The sequence below is a fragment of the Malurus melanocephalus genome, unplaced genomic scaffold (genome assembly GCF_030028575.1).
Source record: "Malurus melanocephalus ecotype Western Australia unplaced genomic scaffold, MMel_1.1 scaffold_2, whole genome shotgun sequence".
Taxonomy (NCBI): domain Eukaryota; kingdom Metazoa; phylum Chordata; class Aves; order Passeriformes; family Maluridae; genus Malurus; species Malurus melanocephalus.
In genome coordinates this window covers 6,512,901-6,533,900 of record NW_026623234.1, presented here as the reverse complement: position 1 = coordinate 6,533,900, position 21,000 = coordinate 6,512,901, and the positions used below count along the sequence as shown (strand labels likewise).

The 21,000-nt window shown below is 40.0% G+C and overlaps 1 protein-coding gene across 9 annotated transcripts in view; it reads right to left on the bottom strand.

The window, feature by feature from the left end:
* Window positions 1–21,000, bottom strand: part of DPF3 (double PHD fingers 3) — a 169,244-nt gene that overhangs the window by 31,803 nt on the left and 116,441 nt on the right. For 5 of the 9 annotated variants that reach the window (XM_057366639.1, XM_057366629.1, XM_057366648.1 and 2 more), the window contains 3 exons: window positions 20,434–20,512; window positions 20,046–20,087; window positions 9,260–9,397 (listed from right to left, as the gene is read on the bottom strand). In XM_057366639.1, the coding sequence (XP_057222622.1) occupies window positions 9,260–9,397; window positions 20,046–20,087; window positions 20,434–20,512 (259 nt within the window). The remainder of the gene's footprint in view (window positions 1–9,259; window positions 9,398–20,045; window positions 20,088–20,433; window positions 20,513–21,000) is intronic. The other 4 variants (XM_057366655.1, XM_057366673.1, XM_057366682.1 and 1 more) reach the window with 1 other exon arrangement.

The following is a 21,000-nucleotide window of genomic DNA, read 5'->3' as shown; positions in this document are numbered from 1 at the left end:
CCTTTCTTTCTTCTTTGTTTTCTTCCAATCTATTTAATTTTTAATGTGTCTATGTGCTCACTTATTAACCTGGCTCAGCAGTATGATAGAGAAACCAGGCCTGAAAAGTCATAGACAGAAAAGAAGTTCTTAAAAGTTACATCAATGATATCTTAAATTATGTAACTCTAGTGCCAAATAACCCAGGCAATATTATTTTCTTCCATTTTTTTTTTGTTTTAGAACCAAACCTGAGTTAAGCTTATTTTCTTGATCAATACCATACAGTGAATTAAGTCACAAGCTAAATCACAGAAGGTTTGAGAATAAAGAGATCTTCAGATGATAGTAAGCAGAGTTCWGTAATTCACAAATGATTAAGGAATTAAGAAACAAAGGAAAAATGGCAAGATTTAACATGCAATCTTCGTGAAAAGGGTATTTTGCAGGAAAAGCCCAACCCTAATCTCACACCTAAATCAATAAAACTACTTACAAAAGTAACTATGGGAATGGATTCACAAGATAAAGCGATTAATTTCCTAGGGACTAATGTTGGTGCTTTTCATGAGAGCCACAGTAATTAACTAGATATGCACTTTTTGCATAAGCTAATCAACAAGCAGAAGGTGCTAGTTTAAGCCAAATAGCTCAGCTAGCAAGAAGTAACTCACTAGCAGTGAGTTGAATCATTTAGATCAGGTGACTGCCTCCAGAGATTCGGTACTAAAAAAAAGCTCACCCAGAATTAGAAACTGTGGTAAAGCAAAGGCTTGAAAACCAGCCATGGTCTTCTGCTAACTTACTCAAAACTCCTCTGATTTTCTTTTACATTGCAAACTGCAACAAAAGATCAAAAGCTCTGAGGAGTTTTGAGTACTGCCTGAGCTAAGGTGCACTTGTAGGAGGTGTATTTAAATGAGTGCCTCTTGCCATTTCAACTCAGTGTTGCTTTTGAGTTTCATCAAAAGCCCTGTCTTCATCTACATCTCCCCCAAAATTGAGTGTAATTTTTAAAAAAATACTTTAAAWCTTTAAAACATTGATTAAGGAGAGACATGGAAAGATCTGCACAGTTCAAGTAATAGTTTCCCTGAACCTGAAAGGTGATTCATGTGAAGACAGGATGCAGAGTGAAAATGAAGTCAATATTTCCAAGTAAATTTGGTATGCACTTATTGTGAAACATTTTTTTTCTTCTTAGCCTAATCAAGTTAATTTCAAGAGAGAACAAGCTGAGCAGAATAAAGAACTACTTAAAATATGGTATCATCATTCAGTAGCCTTTTTGCAAAGTTCAGTAAATTAAATAAGTTATGTAGTATATCACACAGTAACTTTGTAGCTGAAACCTGAAAAACTAAACAAGTAAGCTGAGTTTAAATACATAAAATAACTTCTGTGCATTTTTGATTTTGAAGGCAGAGGCTCTAAACAGAATTCTAGCTTCCTTCTAACTCCCAAGAAACCTGTAAATTATCTCCTTCATAGTTTCAGTTTAATAATTAAAACAAGCTGTTTGTAATGAAATAACACMAATAAGGACTTTTCTATTCTACATCATCTTCTGGACCACGATTCAATAAAAATCTCACTGTTCTACTTCTCAGGGCTGTAGAGAATATCTTGAATGGGAGGCAAGCTCAGAAGAAGAAATCCTTGCCCCTGTTTTTTAAACAGAAAACTCAGGACACAGATGTTTTAAATAGTTTTTCTTCAAAATGTGATCCTTAAATACATACAGACAAACCCCCAAATAAATGGAACCATTTGTCTATCTATTTTTCTGATTTCTAAGAGAAATTATTTTGATGGTTTGGACCACAATCTTAAAAAACTTGGGAGATGTTAAAAGTACTAAAATTAAAAACTGGTTTCTCTGTTCCTTAGTATCACATCACTGTCACATGTATTTCTTCAGCCTGTAGGTAATACAGCATAATACTTAACCACAATTTAAGATAGGAATCTAGGTTGGGCAGTATTTTATCCCTATTTTTTGTCATATCCACATTACTGGAAGGTGGTGGAGAATGCGTACAGTGCATGCCGTGCTGCTGGGGTGTGGAGCTGCRCATCATTTATTTCAATGATTACAGTGAATTGGCTACAGTCGGAGAGATACGCACTCACAAAGGGATTTCTTCTAGCACATTTTGTCCAGCTCTTACCTGTTTCTTCTGGGTTTGATCCAAAACCAATAAAGCCCACTAGAGGTTTTCAATTCAATTCAAAAAGCTTTGAATCAGGCCATTTACTCTATTTGCAACAAGGCTGTTCAGAGCACAATAGAGATCACGGGACCCTGTATGTAGGCCCGAATCAAGTCAGTGCACYTCATGATGGAGGAAAAGGGCTGGATTTGCTTTTTGTTGGGGTTTTGTTTGTTGGGATTTTTTGTTTAATTTACAAGTCTCTTTGTCTGAAACGAGGCCAGTTTTCCTTTGCAGCTCCTCCCTTTTTTTCCCCTGGCAAAGGGCAAATCCAATGCCTGGCCGCCTGAGCAGCAGAACGCCAGCCAAGAGCCTGTGTCTGCGGTCGTCAAGCACCTTGGAGATCTCGGTGACATATAATCCCAACCTATGGCCCCATGTGCCCGTCCTGGCCCCCCCTCGCTGCCATGGCTCCTCCCTGGCAGGCCTGACCCGTCTCCATGGTGACCGGCTGGCTGCCGCTGGCCGTGCCACCTGCTGTCGCCTCGGCTCTCCTGTGCAGGGAATCGCGGCGCAGCCCCTCCGTTTGCTGCTCGGAATGGCTCAGTGGAGGGCAGGCAGGCGGGCTCACGCGAGAAATTACACTCTGATAATTCAGTGAAAGGAGAAGGAAAAAGAAAAGAAAAAAAAAGAAAAAAAAAAAGAGAAAAAAGAAAAAAAAACCAGTGCCTGGAATGTGGCTTTTCTTGATGGAAGAGGAGGGAGATGGCTGGCTGGGCGTGCATCCCCTTCTGCCCATCATCACCGGGTGCAGCGAGCAATGGTGGGGCACAGAGGTGACTCGGGATCTGCTTCTGTACCCACGGCTACACCCTGCCCTTTAAGGAACAATAAAGGAACACAACTGCTGGTRTGGTGGAACAGGCCATGCACAGCCGAAGTGCACTCAAGGCTCTTGCTATCTCACACACACACAGCCAGGCAGGGATGTGCATGGCCATTTTGGCGGACTCCTCCCCTTGAATTAAGTGCATGGGTTTTTCATTGCAGTTTTTCAGGAAGAAGCGTAAATCAAACTGAATGAGAGGAAATGGCCASTTGCTCACTCTGTTGTAAGCGCCAGAGATAAGCATGTTGGCTGGCTCTAAACCGGGAAGTGTTGRGGCACTTGATACAGGGCCCTGCAGCAGGCTGCAAGCGCAGCTCAGGCTGGAGGAGGCACATCTGTGTTCATGTGGTGTTGTTTTCAACCAAACACACTTGCAATTTGGGTGTAACGCTGGGAAAGGGCTGGTGTTCAGTTCCCAGAGTCGTGCTAATCAGCCTGCACAGCCCCGCTAGCTCTGGCTCCCCATGCTGCACTTCCTCCACACGGGATGGCCATGCCCTTTGCTGGCCGCCAGAGAAGCAGGATATGCTACTGAGTGATGCTGCAAACCATCCACCCAAAGTTTGTCAGTTCTCTCTAGTAACTGGATTTTATCTCCTTTTTTTCAGTTAGCTGGTAGTGTGGGGATAGAAGAAGCTGTTGCTTTTGTACAGTTTTTAGCAGCTCTGAAAGGTTTGCCTTTCCTACAGCCAAGGAACACTACAAGAAGTGCTAGGAGAAGGATGTACATCTCTAAAAGTCAGAGGAAGCCTCTGAATGGGGGGAAAGGAACATCATTTGATCATCTCTTTTACAAGAATCAGTGTGGCACTTAAGTTGAACAGCTAATGAAAGAGCTAGAAGGTGAATTAGGTAGCTGGAAGGTACAGCTAGGAAAACACAGCATCAACTGATTGGATACAGCAGATTTGGGGAATCAGTGTTCCTCCACCTTAAGGCAGCATTCCATAGAAATTCTGTGTACAATATAGAGTCCTCTACAGGAACACCTAAAGCACAGGCCAAAATCCCTCTGCTCATAGTAAATCACTGTGACTGTCTTGTGCCATGATGATAAACAGTAAGAGACAGAGAATAGGAAGACAGACAAAAGAGTCTGACACCTTAGCASACAGATTTCCTCACTCTGAGGAGTATCTCTCCTGAGACTTGGCCTCTGGCCACTGAAGCACATCATTCCCATCAGCTAAGGGAATATATCCCACCTCAAGAAGGGATTGGAGTGCCCAATATAAAGCCCCATATGGCAGCATCCCTCAGTATTCTGGCGAGAATTGCCAGTGCCATGAACTGGGTCCCTGCAACACCTTGTAGGCTTTTGGATCTGGAAGTTATTCATTGGAGGTGAGTGAGAAGGCAGAGCATCTATTCAGTTAAAATTCAGTCAAAGCATTTGGATTTTGCTTGGTTCAAATTCTACATGGAGGAGAAAAAAAAAAAGCAGAAAAAGCAGGGAGATAGCAGAAAAAGGAAAAAATATAAATTCATAAATTATACCATTCTCTCTCAAGAGCTGATGTGCTGTTGAAGCAACACAAGTTTTTCAAAAACTAATTAGTCAAATTGGAAATACTTTCCCATAAACTACTGAGGAGCACCTCAGTGCTTTTCTTTAACAACAATTGCACACCAACAGCAACATTTTAGTCTCTGTCCAGGCAGTATGGAAAAGAAACACCAAACTAACAAAACAGCCACCCCATAACTCCAAACAAAACCCAAAAAAAGTCCCTTGTGGGCCCCTGTACATAGGAGACAAGTTGGGGATTTTCCACTATGCCGGAACTCTAAACAACTGATCTATTTTTTAACTCACCATCACAAAATAAAGGCACAAAAGTATGAGTAATTTAGAGTTGCAAACAGAATTTAAGGGAAATCTTTACACAGTTCAAACTCTCCAATCACTACYGTTTCTTTTAGCATTCTGAGGGCTTTTCCTTGTGAAAACAAGCTCTGAAAAAAGTCCAAACAGATTAAATGACTAAGAAGTCAACTCAAGGTAATGTACATATTTTCATTGAAGAGCACCTGCTGCAGGGTATCTTATGGCAAGGCAGGCATTGATGCATCCTTGCATTCAGAAGTAGCTCCCACCATGGCCCCAGCAAGGATCAGCACTGAGGCAGGGAAAAAGTAGGCCTGATGTAGCTTTTCAAATTGATGCTGCTTGTGGAGAGGAACAAACAGCTCGTCTCCAACTGAGGGGCTGACTCTCGTCATTTATTCATGGCCAGCCCCCTGCCTGGATGGAAATAAAAATGTTTCAAAGATGACTGTGTGGGGGAGCTGGAGGACAGCTTGGAGGCACACTGAGGTTAGCACATTAATTTTTTATCTCTGGAGACTGGGTATCCAATTATGCTTAGAGTACACAAACAATTTTGGCTGGTCTCTCCAGTAGAGATTTACCCAGATAATAAAATCTGGGTAGAACAGGCTGATGCCATGAAATAATGTATGCAGGTGGTTTTTAAGGGCAGATGCTTAAGCTAGCAGAGGGACAGGAGATCACAGGAATGCATCCTCCTTAATGACAYGTACAGTGGATCAACCTGCACTCGGCAGCGAGGCCAGTGACAGCCTGCACAATGTCCTTTATTTAGGATTGTCATTGGCCAAAGTGCTTGTGGGTGTAAGATCCCGTTCAGCTGCTGTCTCTGCACAGCCACCTGTAATCAACGTTTCACACAGCAAAATGCCACTCAAAACTCTTCTCCTTTAAAGGAGGAASTTTTTCTCCATGTAGACACACTATCTTATTCTCTCAGGAATTAAGGAAGAGCATTTATACTAGTACACTCATTCACAGACACATTTCAATAGATAGAAGTGTAATGTAATTCCTATATCAGAAGTGCCTCAAAATTTGTGAGCACCAGCTGCCCCCAGAGCTGGCCTGTACCCATGGAGAGAGATGGAATAAAACAGCAGGTGTTTTGTGGCAGGCTTGGATGCACCCTGGGCTCACAAATCTCACGGTCTCAGTGCCAACATGTAGAGAAAAAGCCAACAGAGAAAAGGTCTGAGAATGGTCAGGATCATTTATTTTTTCAGGGGAGTTGAGGAAAGGGGGAGTTGACTTTTTTAAGGGTTTCCTGTAATTTCCTTTTTACAGTTCAATACTCAGTTAAAAAAATCAGAGAGTAGATCAGAAATAAATGTGTACATAGGCAGAGGCAAGACTAGACACTGAAGAAGGGCTATTTATTTGTGTCAAAAGGCTAGATAAAGCATACAAAGCAAGCCACTAAAGCTCAAACAAAACACAGGCTACGGTGCTTTCAGAAAGGCAAAGGCCAGACAAGACTGTTGAGCTATCTTTCATGTTGCAACTGGTAATCTATAGGTGAGGAAGAAGGATGGAAGGACAGAGATATGCAAAGAGATGTAAACAGACAAACCTTCTACACAGTCAAGGACAGTGAGATGTGCCAAGGAGGTGAGACTTGGGACTTGGGCCAGTCCCAGTTCTTTGATGCACACCCTATACAGTGGTTCTCAGTTTCAGGTAGTTCCTCCTATCTACATCTCTTTTCCAATCTGTGGATAATTTTCTGACCTACTCAAATTGGTCTGCCCATGAGATAGAGGGAACTGAATGTGAAGAGAGTAGGGCATCAATAGTTGAATCCTGCAGAAGCCCTGCTCCCTCCTGCATCACYAGGGCTGCTGTTCCTGCAGGTTCTGCAAGGAGTGGAAGCTGCAGAAGACTTGTGGGTACAAAGGTAGGAAGTGCATGCTGCAGCTGCCCACCTGAACTTTACAGACCTGGTGCTCCCTTCCCATGGCACAACAAATTCCAAATAGCTAGTTTGAATTTGCCTTGCCTTTTCTAAGTCAGTCTGTTCACATCTCTGACACACTGCTAGATAAATAACTGGATCTTACTTTATACCATGTCTCTAGTCCTCCTGTTCAGTGGGTTGTGGATTAGCTGTTTGGAATAACATCCCCCAACCTTCCCTCCCTCCCTCCCACCTCCCCCACGCGCCAAGCCCATGTAGAGAGGACTCTTGAAGCTCGAGACCTATGATGCTGCAGACCTGTCAAATCTAATTCATAACACGTGCCTAGCAGTTCTTAGGGGAGAGGAAGGATCTGATGCTCTGGCTCCCCACCATCCCCCTGTACAAAGGGACCATTTAATGACTGCATATTAGCAATGTGGACAATTAGCATTCACATGGAAGATAAATGGCAGCATAAATTAAATATAGCCAAGTGAAAGAGCAAAGATGCAAGATCTGAGCTCAAGGCTGTAAACAAACAGACAAAAAGGAACAAACAGCCTCTGCGACAGCTAAGCCATTTGGGACAGTTACCGTCCAGCATATGGGACTTTCCCCAAGGCTGATCWGCACATTTGCACGGCTGTTTCCCATATCTCACTGGCTCCTGGCTGGTTATTCTTTCCACTCAGGAATCTGGGCATCAGAGAAGTTTACCCCAATGGCTCTAAACTACTGCCTGCTTGTGGATCTGGGAATCAGCAACTTCTCTTTGCCACATACACCCCTTAGGAGCTCTGGGGGAACACAATCCCAAGCAGCTCTTGTGCTACTCTTTCCCACAGTGTAGAATGCACCTTTTTTATCATGGGCCAAATTTAGCTGCTCCTAACTTTASCATCACTTTCCTAGCTCTTCTTCCTAACATCTCTCATTCCCTAAGCACCAGAGCACATTCCCTTGGCACCTATGTCAAGCTGAATCCAGGGCAGGGACACTACCCTTCTTTGTTTGTGYATCTATTGCAAAGCCATTATTAATTTTAATTCAATACAGATTTGCAATATGCCTCTCARGTATGCAACTATTACTGACTACCACAGGCACAGGAAAACAAATAAACAAGCAAACAAAAAACCTCAAAGCTGATGTAAATGCTAAATAAACAAAAAAAATAAACAAAATAAATAAACAAACAAAATAAACAAATAAATAAACAAAAGCTGGTTGAACACTGTCATTTCCCTGCCTGCCCAAGCACTCTTAGYGCATTGACAGCTTGAGTTTATCAACAGCTGGAGGAGTCAAAATTACTTTTTCTGCAAACCTACAAAACGTGAATAACTAAAAGGTAGAGCACAAAAGTGACAGAAACATAGGGTTTGCCAAATGGGATCACACCAAACAGTCCTTCAAGCTCAGACAGTGGCTAGTAGCAGATGCTTTGGAGGAAGGAAGCCCCCTCCCACACCTCCCTGGGGACAATTATCAATTATCCTGCTTAGAAGAAAATGTTTTCCTACTTCCATATTTCTTGCCATTCTTAATGTATTAGAAAGTGTTTTCCTACATATTTTTCCCTATAAGCATTTTATTGCTTTATTACTTTCAACTAAAATAACACAGATCACATGCTGATCTGAAAGAACCTTTTGAAAGTGAACAAAGCTATCTACACAAATCCCAAGGTGACAGCACACATCACAAAGTATTGCACTCTGGAAAACAGTGAAAYAGGGGATTAGAGACTTGGAAAAATCAGTAACAGAACACAGTGTCCTTGACTTCCTGTTCTGTGCCTAAGAAGCGCAGAAAGGACAGTCAAATAGGGTGATGGACCTAATGCTCACACTGAGCATATGTGATTYATCACATAAAAATTCAGACCACTAAGATTTCTTCCAGCCTTGAACCASTGTGGGGCATTGAGGGGCATTCTCCCATCATGTTCCAGCTCTCCTCCTCGCAGATCAGTACTTATGTGTTTTCATAGATATATCAAACTGTAACTAAGAGGCAGCTTTTGGCAAAGTTGAGGGTAAGCTGTTTGTGCAGCAGGTGAAGGTGTAAGGGGGAAAGGTGCTGTTAGTTTCATACTGAAAAGCTAAGACATTGGGAAACATGTCTTACTAAAAGGCAAAACAAAGGCAGCCCCCTGAAACTACTGGATGTGTATTTCCTTGACATCCCTGCTAGGAGCCACTGGGAGGCTGCTTTATGATGGGCAGGCTGGGCATCTCTTCTTTTCCCCCCCTTTCCTTGCCACCTCCTCCCCACAGGAGCAGTAATAGAAAAGTGACTTGCTGCAGAGATAATGCTGGGTTTGAAATGAATTTCTGACTAGCTGAGCCAGCACCCGTGTGAGCTGTGGCTGATTAGCTCCAAGCATCCAGGTCCCAATCACTCACAACTGAGCCAGGCAATAACACCTGCCTCCACAAGGCAAAGACAGAGTGGAGGCAACACCCTGAAAAGGATCTCAAAGGCAGAGGGAAAATCCTACTCACGTTTGTGGTTTTCATTTCGGTGGACAGGGGAAGAGCGGGTCTCCTGCTCACGGGCTTCATCACCCTCTTCACTGGCAAGGTGGGTGTGAGCATAGTGGTAGCTCAGCCCAGGCCTGTTCTTGTAACGCTTGCCACAGACTGGATGGAAAGGAGATATGAGGGAGGGGAAGAGAGAATGGAAACATCAGTGTGATCTACAACCATGGCAGCATCCCCTCAAATAATGTTCCCTTTTCCCCTGAGAATAACACCACACATTCGGTGCGCCTGCCCAAAACTCTTCCACCTGGCACTGGTGAAAGGTGATGGAGGGCAGCCCCGCAGCTGCAGGTCCCCAAACAAGCTTTCTTCCCACCATGCTGCCAGCAGTCCTTCCCACAGGCCCAGGCAAATGCAGTTCGGTCCCTGCAGATCACAGAGCCCTAATCCTCTCTGCTAAGATTACTAACAAGACTGCACATACAATTAAATGAGATGCCGGTTCCAATGCTGGTGCTGCACAATGCACAGCAATGGGAACAAGACTGAGAAGAAAGGACATTATTTTCTTCTTACTGATCTCTGAAAAAAAGGCAACAGCTGAGATTTTTTTTTAAGACTTTCTCTAAAAGGTTAATAAATAGCTTTATTGCAGATTCCTAGTCAAGACAAGGAGATGGAAATCATCCACAGTTTCCTCCTCAAAGAACATGTGGTAGTGATACTTATTTGCCCAGGTAAACTTCATATTCAGCATCCCAATAAATAATAATGTGACAGAGAATTCAGCTTCTGAACTTTCATTTATTTAAGGACTAAGTCAACAGATATTAAGGACTGAATCAAACAACTCAGGGTGATGAAAGGTCTACACTTTCAGAGGGAGCTTACAGTAAGGGAATGCAACATCATAAGATTCTTTATATATGAACCAATTTTCTATAAAGTTTTTAATTCATGTTATTGTCTCAAAAAGTTATCACTTTTCATCTTCAAAGCAATCTGAATGTCCATTTTCTTTTATACAGCTATTTTGTCCACCAAATTAAAATATTGCCATTTTAAAATATTAGGAAACAAAGTCAAAAAAGCTTAGTGCAGTTCCTGTGAGTTTTCACTCCCACAGACATTTTCAGCCACTTTATTACCTTAATTAACCTCAAGGATTCCACAAAGGAATAAATGTCATGTCCAGTAGTCTGTCCTGCATAGCTTGCTTAGAAGGCCAAAGGAAGTGGTGCCAGAAGAGAGAACAGAATCTTATTTTTAGACCCCCCTGAAAAGGTTCTCCAAGGGGTAAGTGACAATCCAATCCTAAACACTTCAGTTGACCCCAGTATGTATCCTGCAACATATATAGTTACTTGCTTCCCATTCTCCAGACACCTGCATCTGGGAATGTCAAAGATTCCACAGATAAATATTTTAAAATTTGAAAAAGACAAAAACAAAACCCCCTCACCCCATTTATTCATTTACATATAAATAAAACTTCAAATTTTATACCTTTCTGCTACTACTCAGAAAACATCCATTAATGTTCCACATTTTGGAACAGATTATACAAAATTTTAAATCAAAGCCTAGTATGATAACATATTTAATTCTCAATCTCTTCAAGCTGATTTACAAACTCCCTCAAGGAAAATACTTTGCTTTATTAGAAACATGTAAAACAAGCTCATGATATGCATGAGTGATCTGGAATATTAGATGCTTTTATCCCAGGTTTCTTCATTGTGCAAAGTRAGAATTACAGAGAGTCATCATAACAACACAGAAGGTTTTCTGAAATGTAGTATGTCCTGTCCTCAGTCATAGTTTTTTTAAAGTCTTTGAATGGCTTTGATTTAGAAATGAGACCTCCTGCAGGAGGGAGGAGGGAATGTTGAGAGAAGTAAGATACTCATATAGATATGCACATCCATTCTTTGAATCATCTGCCTTCATTTCCTATGTAAACCTAACTCCATTGCCAGACATTTTGAAGAACTAGACTGTTGTTGGATGCATGCTCTCCACAAAACATCAGTTCAGTCTCCCTTCTTCTAGTACCATCCTTGTTTTCTTCCAGTGCATTCTGGAGAGGGAAACTACTCCTCCTTCTCTGTGGTCCTGCAGGGCAAAGGACAAGCAGTGGAACAGATGCTGAACAAGAGTCAAAAYAACAAGATATCTGCAGTTCTGTATGACTTTCCCCATGTTTTGAATAGTGGAAAAAGCATAACACTTAAGCAATCATCAACCCRGAGAGAGCTCAGTGCTTAAATTCTTTTAGAGCGGTATCCTCCTCTAATTACATAAATGTCGCAGAATTCCTTAGAATGGAGAAAGATTTACATTTCTAGCAGATTGACCATMTGCCAGATGAGCTGCATAGGCTCATCAAGTATCCTACTCTAACCCACTTACTTTCATGTGTTTGAAGAAGAGTGTTAAAAAATAATTCTATTGCTATGAAGCACCAGTACTGCTCAAAGACTTCTGTCAAATTATTTCTGGAACACTATCAGGTGATCAATGCATAAAAGGAAACTTGCATTCCCTGCAGCAAGTCCCAAACTGTGGTGTTTACTCCATTCCTTACAGAATCCTGCAGAGATTTTAGCTATGGAGCTTAGGATAACATAGGAAATCAGATGGGTGCAGACTCATCCTTCCCCAGCAAAAAAGTATCAGCTCACCAGGAAAAAGCAAGTATCAATATAAGCTGAGGCAGTAGTAATTCTGCAGCTGAGCCCTTCCCATTTGTGAGGACTTTGAGGTGGCCTTCAAGGGTGACAGCAATCTGAGACATGCCTTGTGAGGTATCAGTTTGGAGGACTTTAAAATCAGAGCTGAGGCAAAGGAGTTTTGTTTACATTGTCCTAGCAGATCCTTTGTAGGACCAAAGGTTTACAGTTCCAGCAGCCTTTGTTCTTGACGTCKAGATTTTTCCATTTTTCAAATTCAAATTCTGTCATGAAAAATGTGCGAAGCAATGCCATGAATTAAAACTGCAGAGAYTTCATGTTCTTCAAAAAGACTAGACTTTTGCAGGGGAAAAAGGGTCATGATATTAGTCAGGCAAAAGAACCATTGGCTTCAGTGACACTTTGCTAGAATGAAAGCTAAATCAGAACTTCATGGTTTCTTCAACAGATTGAATCTTCCTGAATTCACCTTAATCTCTTATTTTCCAGGTAAGAGCACATTTTATTAATCTACCATATCAATGTGCTAAGAAGTAGTTTCTATAAAAGGGTGATCATTAATAAACACTTAGCTCTTATATAACTCTTCCCACTGCAGACTGGCTTTTCAAACATTAATTAATCTTCCTCCACATCACTGAGTGGGAAATACTATTCTCATTTCAGTTCTGAAAAAAGAGAACCGCAGAGGGGCTGAGTTGCCCACACAGTGATCTTTTTTCATTACAAGGACTGGAATTCATGAGTTGCAGCATCCACACCAGTGCTTACACCACATCTTTCTCATTCTCAGAGCTGACAAAAGCATAATAAGAACTGGTTCTCCCAGTCTGTATGCTGTTGATTAGTTTTTAACGCTATGCAGCTCACACATAGCGAGTAAGAGTGTGCCTTCCATMAACTTTGCTGAGTGGCCTTGCCTTTCAGCAGCTTTGACTTTTTTATCTTCAATTTTCCTTGCTGGATAGGCTCATCATCCTTGCATGTGGTAGATTTCATCCTGAATCTCAACACTGGGAAGTTGACTTCATCTTTAATTAGGCAGCCAAGCTCAATGAAAACAGTGGGAGTTTGTGGAACGTAACCCACTCTGATTCCTTCTGCATTCAAAGGATATATTTTTGCTATGACCTGATATGAATGCTGCCTTAGGAACAAGCTGGGTACATAAGCAGCAGTACAGCAGTGCAGACCAAATGTCACAAATGGGGAAGAGGGAGATATATTTTTTTATGAGACAACAGACAGTCTCTATGACGAACCTTACTTTCCTTCAGATTTGAAGACTGATATGAAGATGTTACATAACTGCATTATGGAGGGGGAAACATAATTTGCAGACAGTATAATTGCAAGCATTGGGAGTTAAATAAAAGAGAGCTCTCTTCTAAGTTCTGGGCTGTAACAACCTCCAATTCTTTGGATAAGCAAATTCTCACTGTTAATGTTTCTCAATGAGTAAAATTAATATAAAATACTTCCCTAGTTAAAAAGGGGATTTTGAAACCTATGACTTAAAAGATTTCCTCATCAAATATCTAATGGCTGTGTTGCTGTCATTTTGAAATAGTTACACATTTGGTCCTTGGCAGCCTGTGAGCTGTGTTCCAGCCAGCTCTCCACATACATTTTGCACAATCTGTCACCAGTATGAGACAGAAGGAAACAATCCATGGTTTTAGTGGAAACAGGAAACTAGAGGAGTACATGCTGCTTTTTTTTCTTGGTTACTGAATTTTGTCCCCCTCATTGTCTTTCTTTGCTTTCCTCCATTGCCTCCTGTTTTTTCTTCTCAGCTGTGCTGTATCAAATACTAAATCTTGAGTTAACTTCTGGCAGGCAGTCATTCTTCACATTTATCTTCCTGTCCTACCATTCACTCCACTCAAAAAAAAAAAAAAAAAAAAAAAACAACCAAAAACAAAACAAAACAAAACAAAAAAAAACAAAAAAAAAAACCCAAACAAAAAACCCCTGCCCTTGTTTTGCATCAGTTTGGTAATATATTTTCCCATGGTTACATTTGTGTACACACTCCAGCACATCTAGTGATCTCAAACACTAACACTAACATTTTGACCTCCACTGACAGAAAGACATTACATTTGTCACTTTTTTGRTCAGTACTGTCACATTATACACCTGTAGTATGACAGCAGCTATTTAGTAACCCATCCAGCAGGGAATTTTCTGTAGGTAGAATAGGTAAATAGTCCTTGTTTCAGTGCCCCCAGAGGACAAGTCCCAGAATCTACCTGCTGTATTAAGATCACAGTAACTTTGAACCCCATTGCAAAACATGCACAGGACAACAATACATCTGTGCAAATTTCAATAAGTGTGTTGCTAGCAGGAGCAAAGGAGAAAACAACTATCCTACATGAGTAGAAAAAGTTCAGCTATCAGAGTCAGCTCTGTTCCCCTCTTACCATGTGCTCCACTCCAGATCTGCATTATTCAGTATTTTAAACGTTTTTTTTTACATGTCATCGCCTCTCTAATCTTGTCTTTTCTACTCATAATGTGGTCAATGGATGCCAAGTATAGCAGCTATGGTGGGAGAGTTGTTTGTTGAGTTCATCTGAACAAGCATCTTATTCTAGATCTTATTGCTTATCTGCTTAGGGATTCACTAGCAAGGATAACACCAGGAGACGATTTACAGCTTAAACTGCTAATAGTTTAAAGGGAAGCTGAAGTCATGACAGAGATTTATGAGAAGCACGTAAAAATGTAATGCTATAATCAAAGCATTTTCAAATCAGCTTGTAATTGTGATATTTAGCCAAAGATCTGCCCTAAGCAGCAGTAGATAGTAGTGCTGGACTTGCTCATACTATGTGTAAGAATTAAGATGACAGATTGAGTCTCAGAGAACTGGTAAAAATCAAGTTAAATCAGGATTTATCTGGTAGGCCTTTTGTRTTACAGCAAACCTTCCAGTGAATCAATGAGATGTTTGTTAATATGTATGACAGTATCAGGACCATTTCAAGGAGATGACAAAGACAGGTGAAGTTAGTAGGGAAATTACTAGAGCTGTCACTTTTTTAAACAAATACAAGAAAATAGTTCCTAAATAACAGGACTCAAGGTATTGCATTTGGCAAGTCATGCTAGAACAATATAACATTTAACTGGGATTTTTTAAAGGAAACTAAAAGAGAAAAATTCTTTGTACCAATTGAAACTCAGTGAAATCTGTTCATATTAAATCACTAAAGCTATGTGAAGATTCCAGCAGAGTCTTCTGTTGGCAGAACTTAAAATGTGGTTGGTATGGAAAGGGAATGGGGAACAAAAAGTTAAACTCCAAATAGTGAAAAAGTGGGAGGGTGTTTCGAATTGTACTAATTTGGATGTAGGGTCAAGCATTTTTATGCTTTAATCAATCATTTCTGAATTATTATTAGTAATTCAAAGACATGTTCAAAGTGTTCATTTAGGCTCCAAGCTTAATATGATCTGTAGGCACAAAAAGCAGAGAACTAGCAGATAGGCAGTTAATGGGATGTTCAGGGAAACAGTTTAGTTTTACCTTCAGCTGAAATCAGTGAGAATTAAGAGCCTAATTTTTTGAAACCTTCAGAAGGCATCTTTCTGCATCTTCAAGCCCCTGAAYGAGTCTTGTCTGAACCAAATGCTTGCCTCTAGTTTTATCACTAATTTGAAGGGTGGAATAGAGAGTTAAAGAATCAAACASACAGAAAATTGATTGTTGATAAAAATATTGCAATAATAATAATAAAAACATATCATATGAGATTCATTAATCGAAGAATTCTTTTAAACAGCAATTTAATTAGTAAATATTAGAATGACATCTAGTATAAATAAACACAGTACAAACAGGACAAAGTATCTGTCATATACTTCAAAAGCAGTATATTGAAGAAACTAAATATGATAGATAACCTGCCTGAGTAAAAACAGGTCGAACAGGGAAGGAACAAGAAGCAAATGGCATATTAAATATGAACTCACAGTGTGGACAAGGATGAAAACCCCTTTGCCACTGAAACAGGACACAGCACTGGAGTGGAGCTCCAGCTGCTCCTCTTGCACTGAAGAAGGGTTTACTAAAAAACCTGTTAGATCAGCCATCTCTGTGCCTCTCATGGATACATAACAGAGCAAGCTGCACAAATCCAGTTTCTAAAAGTAATTGTAAGTACATGTARATGTATCAACCACTCATCTTCAGAAGTGCTTCTATCCTCAAAACAGCACATTGAACTTAGTTCTGGCCACTACTACTTAAAAAAGGCCCTTTGGAGTTTTTCCAAATAACAGAGACAAGCTTAGTAAAAGAACTGAAGAAAACACTGCTGAAAGAAGTCCCAGTAACCGTTTACAGACATAGAAGACATTGTTATCCATTGAGAACAGTGCAAAGACTGCTGGTCTTGGATTTCAGCACAGAAAATGTAGGTTAAATAACTAGAAAAACCTTTAAATTAAGTTCTTGACAAAAGAATCAGCTTTTACAAAACACTATAGCATCAGTGTCTGGGTACATACAGTGTTGCATTAGGACTGATCCATCACAGATCATAGGAAGGTTTCAATCAATTGTCATTTTGCACAAGGAATGGATCTGAATGTACAGCTCAGGCTCAGAGGGACAACAAAAAAAGGATATGATCCAAATATAAGTAGCTATACTAAGATAGGAGTTTATATAAAAGGAGATGAGGACATATTGTGAAAGGAAAAGAAAGAAATAATTCCTTTTAGAGGTGGGGAAGAGAAATCTTCCATAGATAGAGGAACAGAAAACAAAGGCGGAAGTATGTACATAGTCCCATGCCTCCTTGGGAACTTGAGAAAAATGAAAGCATACAAGTGAGAAGGGGCAGCAGGAAAGTTGGTACCTTGCAGATTCAGCACAAACTAACTTCTCTGGCTAAAGGAAGTAGACGTGGAGTCACAGAGCTCAGGTGCTACAACTGATTGCAACTTTTAAACTAAAATACAAGTTTCTAGATAAAACTTCAGAGAAGGTTGTTCTTTTTTAAAAGTAGTAAATAATATATAATAAAAACTATTAAAATAGTAGAAGGCTGTTTAAGAAGACTTCTTAGTAAAAATAATAGTTCCCCAGTTGAATATTTGACAGTGACATAGCATCAGTTTTTATTTGACATGTATTCATTCATTCATTCATTCATTCATTCATTCATTCATTCATTCACTCTGTCCCTCCTTCAAAAACTACATGCCCAGTTTATAATGAACAGTGGGGGTGGTGTGTCTTCCACTTGCTTGATATCAGAGGATTTGCRTTGCTCTTCAAGCCCTACTTTCCAYGAGTCTTTGAGGCACATGCTGCATCTCCTAGCCAGGTGCTCAAGCTACATTTGTGACTGCTCTCAGAGCTGAGGAGCCATCTGGCCATGTTACCATTTCCAGCCTATACACATCTCACACCAGGCATCTTTGCCACTTTTATTATCAAAGCAATTGTCCCAAAGGAGGTCAAGGCACAACACTGTTCAGTGGGACTGGTTGAAAATCTGACTAACAAGTTTTCTACTTGGAGACTTGATGAAACCATGCATTTCATGATTATCCTAGCAATTTTATTGGTGCTTTGGTCAAACATTTTRTTCTGCACTTCGGATACAGTATATGCTCAATAAAACCAGCTGAAGTATTTCAGACTATTTCATTCCCCAAAACAGGCATCCAACCACCTTTTCTTATAAACACAGGATGACAAAGCATTTTGAGCTTTGAAAACACAGAATTTGCATGTTTCCAGTCAGTTTTAATATTGGGACCAAGTTTAATACTGRTGTAAGTCTGAATGCCTCTTACAGGAAAAGGCAGGCCTTTTTAGAGATAATATTGCCATTTTCCAGCACAACAGGCCTTGCTAGCTGGGCATCACTCTTACCTCATTTTACTGACACACAGCCTAGTTTTTTTCCTATGACCTTTTGATTACTGATGAATTCTGTTGATATATTATTGTTTCCCTTAAATATGAAAAAAGAACAAAGTAGTTCTTCACCACAAGTAATTTTTTGTGCCCAAGAAGTTTTATAAGAAATTTAATTTGGTTTAGCTATGTTTATGCTTTCTTCTCTGTGGTCATTTTCAAAACTCAAATATCAGAATACTTGCAGAAAAAGCAACCTGGAGGCAAATTAAAGAATATACAGAAACAGCAAACTGTTGACCCACTGAAGTAATTATTTATACCAATAATATGATTGAGAGAATAATATTTACCCAAACAGGAAATACATACTGTCTTACACCTGCATATTTACATGTAAAACAAACCTATCTGCCCAAAATATCTGCACAAGTAGTATTGCAAACCAATTTCTAACCTACCACAATTAGATTGAGTTTTATCTATAAAAATAGTCAGCAAATAATTTCAAAGAAAAAAAAATMATCCAAGAAATCCACCCAAGCAGGAAAGAGGCCTCGATAATAAGCCCATTACTCATAATTCATTGCATGTAACGTTTCTATAGAAAGCTAACAAGGGCAGGATATTCCTTCAGGATGATGACATTACAACTGAGACAGTTCTTCCCTTTTGCTCCAAAGTCAGATAAAAGAGTTCTACTATCACATAACCCTTTTCTCAGCTATCTACARTGGAAAAGGAGAAGTCACTGCACAAGGTCTGGATTCCAGAACTCCTTATGACTCACCTGTAACTAGAAGTTTCCTAAAAGTGAAAGATGTCAGCCAAATGAAATAGGAAAGTTTACATTTCCAAAACCAAAGGTAAAATTTATGCTCCAAAATGTAAGCCAAGGCAAAATTCCATCAATAGAACAATGTACAAGGGTCTTGACTTCAGGCCAGATTTCTGCTGCCTGCTTTGAGATCTTCAATGTTTAATCTACTCTGTGCAAATCACTACTATACATGTTGTGAAATCTATGTAAAATCCAAAAGCAATGCAAGATCAGACAATAAAGAGTCATTATGTTCAAAATTAGTACCACTGTAAGTGTCCTTGGATTTAGAAGGATGCTCCAGAGAAGAAATAAAGAGAGGTATGCAAAGGAAATCTGTGTATTTCAGCAAGACATGTCCTGGTGTCTCTGAGAAATCTTAGAGGACACATTTTAGTTCTTCCAACACACTAGGACTACTATTTAACCACAGAATAAATCTTCTGAGTTTTCACATCTTAAAGGGCTCTTCCTCCTTGATCATGTTTTTACCATGTGTCATGTCCCATTCATATGCAAGTTTTTCCATTTCTGGTCACTGCCCTTGAAATATGTACCTTGCTGAAGCAAAATACCCAACATATCCATCACTGTTCTGTACAGTCACTTGGTCTCACCATACAAGGATATGATTTCATCACATGGAATAAAGTTCTCATTCACCATGCATGCTCCTTATTTCTTCTGTTTTTAAAAATCAGCAGAAAATACCCCAGAGATTCACAATGTAAGGGTTATTATTTTAAGGTCAGTTACATTGCAAGATGGGCAAATAGRAGAAAAAGGGGTTCTAGTTGTCCTCAAAACCACCAAACAGTTTTGGACCACAGAAGTGAAGATCTGTTATTCTCCTGTTATTGTCTTGCAGTCTAGAAGGCACCTGGGAGCACGAATTACAATTGCACGTACATTCTCCAGTAAGTCTTAAGATGGGATGCCTCAAAAACATGGGTAAGATAAGTGCCCTTCACAGAAATGACATAATGAAGCAAAAAASAATATCAAAAGAAGAAGGAAAGCGTCAAGAACTAGACTAAAAAAATAAACCAAAACCACTGTGTAACAACTAYTGGGCTCCTCCCTCATACTAGGGCTCTGGTATTCTCCTTCAGTGTCAGCTTTGGGCTCTTGTATAATTTTTCTGTTTGGCCAATGCCTCACTTCACCTGCAGTCCAACTGCAAGATGCCAAAAAGCARGGCCATATTCAAAGGGAGTATGTATCAAAAGAAAGCACTCGAGATGTTATTTGYTTCTTGGAAGGGCTCAACTTTTGATGATGCCACAAGAGTACTTTCTGAATRAGCGATAAGACTCATAAGATAAGATAATTTAGCCCAGTGAGATTTTAAAARGACTGAAGGGAAGAGAATCACCAAATATATCAAGAGATACAACAAGGGTGAAGTACCTTTGTCGGAGATTTTTGAGTTATGCTTTTGTTTGTAACTATCTGAAACAGAGAAAGAAATAGAGGGTGAAACTTACATGGGRGAAAAGAAGACAAAAGACAAAGAAGCCAGAAAAAGAGAAAGAGAAAGAAAATATAAGAGATGATTTATTAAAGGGCAAAGGAAAGTCGGGGTCTTGCCGAGGACTTAATTTCCTTCATGCAAAACACCAAGAGCAGCAGAAGCAGGTGGCAAACATGCAAGTCAGAGAGCAGCAGAATATTTTGCTGTAATATTTGCTGTAATATATGAATATTTGTAATATTTGCTGTAATATATGAAGCCCTGAGTGCACTGAGCTGGTAGGACCAGGCTGGAAGCAGAATAAGCTTTCTGGTTGCTACTTACTGTCACAAACATAGGGTTTGTCATGATCATCCTGGGAGGCAGCATCATTCCGTCTCCTGCCACCTCCAGATCCCCGAGCCTGCAAGGACAAGAGGAATGTTAGCATTGTTCCATCACCCCTCAGGTCTCCTTGTGCCCTCACCCTCCTATGAAAAATGTGCAGAATAAACTAAACAAATCCTCAGCTTCCATACTGGTTTCTCAAAGTGCTCTTTACCCTTCATCTCCTAAGATAGGCACCATGTAAATGGACCTTGTAATGCAGTGGAGATGCTCTCCACAGATAGCTCGAACTGTTCATCCATAGCAGTAGGTCACTGCCAGCACATATTCAGTTGAGTATCATCACACATTCATTTCTGAAGATGTTAAAATACCTTGCTGAACTGAATATGAATGAATAGATGAACAGGTGTTTAAGGATAAATACAAACATTTAATCAGCCAGAAAACAGGCCCCAAATAAAAAAGAAGTCAAATACTTTCCTTCAAAATTTTCAATTGTTGTGTTGTTTTGTTTTGTTTTCTAGTGGAAAAGCAATGTTTTGAAATGGCCTTCTGGGACAA